Source organism: Eurypyga helias, unplaced genomic scaffold (genome assembly GCF_000690775.1).
Source record: "Eurypyga helias isolate BGI_N326 unplaced genomic scaffold, ASM69077v1 scaffold3725, whole genome shotgun sequence".
Taxonomy (NCBI): domain Eukaryota; kingdom Metazoa; phylum Chordata; class Aves; order Eurypygiformes; family Eurypygidae; genus Eurypyga; species Eurypyga helias.
Genome location: NW_010253223.1, coordinates 1 through 7669, shown reverse-complemented (window position 1 = coordinate 7669; position 7669 = coordinate 1). Strand labels below are relative to the sequence as shown.

The window sequence follows — 7669 nt, the reverse complement described above, 5'->3', positions numbered from 1 at the left end:
TGCTGAACAATTATATAAAGTCAATATTTCTGAACTGCCAATTTCCAGTGAATGTATCAATGATTTGAAGCTTATTGTAAATCAAGGGTATCTGCAGAATATGAATTTTTTCAGGAATAAGGCCCCCATAAGAAGCCTTTTAAGGTTTTCCTTTCATTCTATAGGTATCTTCAAGTGGTTTCTTCTCTTGAGCACTCTCCAGAAGTGTTCAAATCACACACATTCAAAGGCTCTTGATTTTTCTTTCTCTACACCTAAAGAAACAGGTGCAGTTTTTACCATCTCTTTAAAATTTGTAGTTCAACCTCATTCTTCCCAGTGCATCAGTAATTCTGCTGGATCCAATATCTCAAGTAACAGCAGAAAATATCCATTGTCATTATAAACGCAGTCGTCCCTAACTCAGAACAAGCAGATGACTGCTTAATAATATGTCTGTAGCTCCTTCCACCCAGAGATTGCAGATCTCTACAAAAATTAATTCATTTTTTTGCCTGATACGCACACTGCCAGGTCTTGCTGGGGTACAGGCTCATCTTGTTCTGCTTGAAGCGTGCAGGGGCGTGATGGTCATGACTGGAGCCAGCTCTGCGCTCTGTTGGCAACGTCCACCCATCCCACCTCCCACCAACAGCCCAGCTCTGGCAGCTCGACCCTCACCAGCCTTATATAGGGGCAAGTGCAGATAAAGGCCCTGCCTATAAGGACATCTCTCTTTTCTGTTTCCTTTCTGTTTTCTAGAGCTTTAAAACCTCATTCACACCTCACGATTTATCACATGGTAAAACTCATCTTAGGTGTTACCCACCACGATGTGCACAGTTAACCTTGACTGTTCTTCATTAAGTTCACCCAACTAAAGCCTTCTCCACTGGGAAGGAGGAATAGGGGTCTTCATGGCTGTTCGACTCCTGGTTTTGCTGCTCACTTCAGTCCATTATTTCTGGGGATTTCTCAACATTTTTATTCATTTTTAACTTAATTTCATGCATCCCTTCTATCCCACATAGCAGGTTTCTGTACTGTTTTCTCAGGGGTTGCTGGCAGTGCACAGACAGCAGAGGACACACTTCGTGCTTTAGGATATTTAGGAAAATAAAAGGTCATTTGTGGCAGTTTTACATGCCAGTTTAACGAGGATGAAGAACGAACTGCTGTGTGGCACCAGAAACATGGTGGGATGGTCAGCAGAGGGAAGATTGTAAAAGCAAATTTTGGGAGCAATTCTAGAGTCCACTCTGAAAAAGTGAACAGGAAGAAAAAAATGCCAATATATGGAAAAAACTAGAGGGTAAGCAACCAAAGAGATTCAGGATAGTTCTGAAAAAAACACTAGAAATTAAGTTGGCAGAGGATAAGTGTGGTAAGGGAGAACCAGCACAGGATGAGGAGACCTGGGGAGGGAGAGGAGGAGGCTGGAGAACAGATACGTTATATATTCAAAGCAAATAAAGTGATTCTTCTTTTCTTCTTCTCAAAATGAGTCATTCCAAAGTACCGGTGAGTTTTTTAACAGCCATCGGATGTTAAGCTTAAGTTAAATATAGTTACAATTCCAATAATTCTGTTACGGGTCACAAGGCCCAGCTAAGACTACCAAGAAATGTTCAAATCCCACAATAAAAAAATGTCCAAATTAGCACCCAGAAGTGGAAACGTTGGTTGAAATGTTTCAGTCCTGGAGGTTAGATGGAAAGCTTTCTGTCTTTCCAAAACCAAGGCAGTTGCAAACTGCTTATGGTTTTCCCACATTACACGCAGCACTGATCTCGATTAGTTTTACAGCGTAAATGTCAAAAAAGTCTCTGGAGATCAACTGACTCCTGAGTAACTTAATTATACCTCCGGGCCATTTTTGGTTTTGCATGATCATATTTACTTAGCAATGAATCCCTCGTTCTCCAGGTATGCTATATAATTGAGTTACTTTTATCTTCTTCCTCTTCTTGTGAAAGCCCTAGTGATTTTTTGGGATCATAAATACAATTAAAGCAAAAAAGGAGTTTCTTAAGAAGCTTCAAGATTTGGTGATGCTGCTGGATTCATCAATATTTAATTATACTTTATAAACATCAACAAACTCAGGTTCCTAACCGTCCCAGTCAGCTGCTGAAATATTCACAAGAAAGCACTAAAAGGATTAAGAAAGAAGCAGAATGAGCTTCATTATCCAAGAACTGTCCTGGGCCTGATCTTCTCTCTTAGAACATGTAAGGGATGTCCATAAATCTCCTGAACAGGCTGGGAGGATGCATGCCTCCGGGCTGGAGATTTCTGTGGGCTTTACAAAGAACAGAAACGGCTGAGCTGCTGTAAGGGAAAAACTTCCCAGAAAAAAATCCCGTGCTGAGAGCCATTAAACACAGCCCTGAGCTGCATTATAAGAGGGGAGGGAGGCAGAATATGGTGTCAGAGACATAGGAACATTTATTATACACCTGAGAGCCACCAGCCTTCGTGTACGGTCAGCACTGGATACCAGCTGTCAGGAAACAAGGCTCCAGTCAAAGCTGGAAGCTGAAGCCAGTCACAAAGCTCCACAGCAGCAAAGGAGAGCTGGTAAAGACAAGCTCATCTGCAGCAGAATTGTGGACTTTAACTGGGAAAGGGTTGGCTGATTTGATCTTCAGCAGCTGGTGTGGGGTAGGAAACTCCTAGATATCTCAGTGTCCCTCAGCTGTGGATTTGCATTGTGTATCCATGAACTAGTGCGCCTTGCTACAGCTCTAAAAAGAGAAAACATCCTTGCCCACTGCTGCATAAGCACATGGTTAGTGATCCTCTTACCCTACAAGGAGTATATAAGATAAAGCTTGTAAAATACAACTGCCAAGGTGCTTCTTTTGCCACTTAGCAGGTCACTGTGACTTACGGCAATGGCAGCAGCAGAGCTACAGCGTCTGCATCCTTTTATCCACTCAGTCAGAACAAGCTAGAAACGTGCAAACAAAATCTAATGCCGCCTCATAAATACAACCGAGTATGCTGCAACGAGAAATCAAAAGTATGTAATAATATGAATACAAACTGCAGCACTTGCAATCTTCCCTGGGCAATACTGAGGCAATAAGTTTTTCTCCATAGGGAATGCTCCGGTATAAATCTGTGCATGCAGTGAAGTTACAGCGGTGTCATTTCCAATTCTTGCCAGGACCTGGCTTTCTGCCTGCACTTGGGCTGGTGCCTCAGATTTCTCTTGCACCTGGTAGAGGCAGGAAGATTATAACATCTTCACTGAGTATTCACAATAGCCACTGTAAGTTGTTTTCCAGGGCATTGATTGGAGAATGTTAATTTTTTGATTCATCCCAAAACTCAGCAAGGTATGAAACATTAGTGTGAGACAGCAAAAGCAGCAATACAACACCTGTGTTTCCCCATGTCTAAGCTTCAAGTCAGCCAAAACCTGTTAATTGCTTCGCCTCTGCTCTTGAAAACAGCAAACGCTACAAATGCAGCTCCACGTAGCAGCGAGATGAGCAATGCCCACTGCCCACTCTGTGATAAAATGAAACTAAACAACTGAACATGAAATAGGTCACTTGAAACAAGCCTGAAAAGAAACAAACCTGTGCAAGAATAAACCTCCCAGTCCCTCTCTGCAATGCAAACTGGTAAACAGAGATGCTGCATGAAGAGGCTCTAGAGGAAATCTTAGGGTGCTTGGAAGGGTTGGTAACATGTATTTTAGGTCCAGCAGCTGTGGCCTAGGTTGCAAGAAACACAAATCTCATACGTACCTTGGTCAACTCTTGGGCATTTGCCAGGTTGTCAACCGCAATAGCCAAGAAGACATTCAGGAGCGTATCTTTTGGGGAGCAGCTAAGGAAAAAACCTTCACACAGCAGATAGAGTAAACTGTTCCCCTTCTGCTGCCACCACCCCTCTTTCCCCACTCGCAATCATTGGTATGATGTGGATCAACCCCTTGTACCACTACTTTGTCTGTATTTCTAACTCCCGCCCTTCTGCTGGGACCCAGCTGTGCAGCACATCGGTGCTGGGCACCCACCTGCTCTGCCCAGCACACTGGGGTGAGCAGATGGGTTCTACAACACCGCAGGTGCAACCAGTGATCCGGGAGACACAGTGGACCCTGTTGTTTCATTCCAAGAAACCCACACCTACATTCCTGCCTACACACACACACTCTGGATTTCACCTTCATTTTTCCCTCTTGTTTTAAGGATCAACTGGTAGAGCTCCTGGAAATCGGTCACTTTAAAGCCAACATTTGCATAATATATACACAGAGCGACAGAAAGGCATTGGGTACCATCAAAAAGTTAAACTTAAGTGATTGCTGCATTCCATAGTGGTGGGAGGAAACTATCATGACTTGTCACACTGCAGTCGATATGACAATTAAACCGCCACGGACATCCTCTATCCTGAAGGCTGCAGCATCACGCAGCGCTCAGCTACAGAAGAGCCTCTTAGCAGGACACCCAGCCTGAGATAATGAGCTCTGCCAGGAAACGGGCCGTTAGTCCAGGCCAAATTGCATGTAGCCCAGCTAAACAAGCGCCAGTGCCCACGCTAGCCTGGGTCTCTGCAGAGCACTGCATTATATCACTAAGACAGAACATTTCCCTATAATTATTTATTCATATTTTATTTCCGTTTTCCGCTTAATGATTTCAGCTATTACTTGTCCCTTCATATATTTTACTGTTGTTATTCCAGCTGATCTGCAAATCAGCCCCAAAACAACTGTAAATCAAATACCTTTGCGTACGAAAGAAGAGCAAGCAAAGCAAAACTGAGTCTAAACTCCTCTCCAAGAAGAAAATGCAGTTTGCTCTTGCACATTACCAGGTGACAGGAGAGTTGCTCACTCCAGAGATGAGTAAAGCTAAGATTCCTCCTCTAAATATGCACGTACATGAGCATGAAGTCGATCTCATGAGTATTTACCCTCTGGAGATTCACAGAGGCTTTAACAGCAATGAGCTGCTGCGCTGTTTGTGTTGCACTGTCCTCCCCTGAGCCAAACACGGGTCTGGGACCAGAGGCAGGTGCCCACAGCTGAGTGAAATGACTGCAGCAGGTTTAGGCAACAAATCCAGTTATTTTCTGTTGGGTTAATGTGTCCCATTTTGGACTGAGAGTTGGAAGCAATGCCACAGCAAAGACAGCGGGACAGACGAGGGCAGTATGCTGGGGGTAGCTGGGCAATCGCCCCAGTGAGGGGAGAGGAAGGGAGGTGCGAGCTTCTAGGGTGCTGGCAAACCTGCAATGAAATTTTGGGAAGCCTTGGCCTTAGTGTCCCTCTGATCACTTTCCATTTCTCAGAAAGATGCCTGGAGGAGGCATCTGAGGTTTCCCTATAAACAGAGGAGCCAGGAGTGGTACAAGGCTGCTTTTTTTTTCCGAACGTGCCCAGAAATCCCCGTGCTCCAGCAGCCTCTGGACAGCACGCTGGCTGCGCGTGCTGCTAGCTGCCGAGCTGTTGCCCCATGTTGGCACAGCATCAGGAGACTTCCCAGGGTGGCCAGGAACCAAAGCTGGCCCAAATAACCAGCTCAAAGCCTCTTTGCTTTCCCTCTCAAGAGCTTTTTCCAAACACAGTTCAGCCAAGACTTCAGAACCAGACATTCATCTCTCTAATTCCCAGTGAGACAAGTGTCTCCAGAGCCTGAATGCCTACCAAAACTGGAGCTTCTGCCTGTGACTTGTGACAGGGGAAAGCAGGAGTTGTACTTAATATCTCAGGATGCAACTGCATCCTGACTACCAAACCCTGCAGAGGCTGGGACACAGAGCCCTGGGGTTTCTCCAGGCAAAGGCCAGGTCATCCATTAGGTTTTCTCGGTGTCAAGTAACATGGGGTGGAGGTTTTTATCATGTGAAGATGATTCCTCTGGACAGACAGAGGTTTGAAACGTGATGCTCATCAGTTGCTCCTTCCTCTGTTCCAGCAGGAGGAGGAGCGACAGGTGGGAGCACCTCAATCCCTGTGAGCCCAGCAGATAAGAAACAAGAAAAGGGGAAAGATGATGCTGAAATTATCACCTCCCTCCCACACTGAAGTCAGAGTTCCATCAACCTTCCATTTGCAAAGATACTAATTTCCTTTTAACCAAGGGTTGGCAAGAGGGGGCTGTCACTTGTGGGCTGGGGGTGCAGGCAGGGAGGCTGAGGCACTACTGCCCGTGGCACTGCTGGGGTGCTTGCCGGAACCGGCTGTTTGGGTTTCTTCCTCTGGGGTGCTTCCAACACGTTGGAAATGCTTCCAAACCTCCTGCTCTTGGAATAAATGTCTTGGTAATAAAACCATCTTCCCACCTCTACCTCCTACACACACATGCTGAAAATGTCTTGTGTAACGTAATCAACCACTGGAAATATAATTAATATTTTTTTAAGAGATCAGGCTGTTTTGATCCACCTCCAAGCAGACATAGTCTGGCAGATTTGGGTCTTTCTGTCCCAAAAAAGGTCTCTCAGCCATTTCCACAGAGCTCGAGGATTGTCAAATATCACCCAAACTCCAGCCACTGGTCCAGGCTGTGTAACAGTCAGACCCACGGACCTGTCAGGCCAGCTGAGCTGGCCTCTTGTGCCCAGTATGGCTCTCCTGCCTGGCAGCTAAGGGCAAGGAGAAGGGCAGCATGCTCCAGCCACTTGTTGCTTTCCATTCTGGGCTCCTCTGCAGTTTTTCAGGTTGGGTTTTTTTCCTTGTTTTCTTTTCCTCTGAACAGATGCATCAATTTATCAATTAACTGGATAACAATGAATACAGGCATAGTGTAATTTCCTAGAAAATGGGCCAAATCCTGCTGTTACTCTAATCACACTACTTTCATTAAACCATTTCAGACCAGAGGTCTGGCTCCACACAGACCCTCTGGAACAGGGAACATAATGTGAGAGACTTCCGACTTACAAACCCAGAGTTTCTGGATCTTTTTCTTGCTGTAATCCCTTGAAAAAGTAAATGGATTAGAAGGAATGACAGAGCTGCAGTAAGAAGAAGAGGAAGTCAGCACCCACCCACCTTTCTTCCTTATGAAAAACAATAATCACAATGCCCTGAGCAGCTCTGGGAGAAGAGAAGAATCTCTCATGTTTAAAAAGAGCAGGTTTTGCAAGTTGACCCAAAATTGCCAGTGTCAGTTCTCTAACAAGATTTGATCCAGTCTGCCTAAATTCTTAAAAATGGACTTACCAAATGCTGATGTTCAAAAACTGAAAATAAAACGCCATCTCAGCAGAGGAACTGAAGTGCCTGATCAGCACCCAGAAGGGCTTAGACCGATAGGTAGGGATACAAAAAATAAAGACAGAAGGTCCCACATTAGAAATTCAGCTGCAGTGAACAACCGTGTGGGGAGGGCTGGTGGCAAATCCACACTGGAGAAAAAAAAAAAAAAAATCCATTGCATTAAAAAATGACATTTTAAATCTTTTTGGAGGGAGTTCTGTAAGGCAGGAGGGGAGATCTTCTTGAAGTTCCAACTTAGAGCACAAAAGACAACTGAGATTAATTTAATCAACAACTTGGACTGCTCTCCATAGGGTGTCTGCTTGGCTGTGAAGGTCTCCGTGGTAAGATGAACCCCAGGCTCAGAGACATACCTCACCCCGTACACTTGCCTGTCCTTAACATTGCTGGGCACTGCAGCATCATTGACAATAACGACTATTTATTGAGTGCACCCTCAGC

At 45.0% G+C, this 7669-nt stretch overlaps 1 protein-coding gene across 1 annotated transcript in view; it reads right to left on the bottom strand.

Moving 5' to 3' along the window:
• The window catches only part of LOC104510356 (voltage-dependent N-type calcium channel subunit alpha-1B-like), a gene marked incomplete at its 3' end in the record, with an annotated part of 49995 nt that extends 42786 nt beyond the window's left edge, over nucleotides 1–7209 (bottom strand). Inside the window, exons 1-2 of the mRNA XM_010152582.1 lie at nucleotides 7172–7209; nucleotides 3741–3822 (exon numbers count right to left, since the gene is read on the bottom strand). Coding sequence (XP_010150884.1) covers nucleotides 3741–3822; nucleotides 7172–7209 — 120 coding nt within the window. The remainder of the gene's footprint in view (nucleotides 1–3740; nucleotides 3823–7171) is intronic.
• Between the last annotated feature and the right edge of the window lie 460 nt (nucleotides 7210–7669).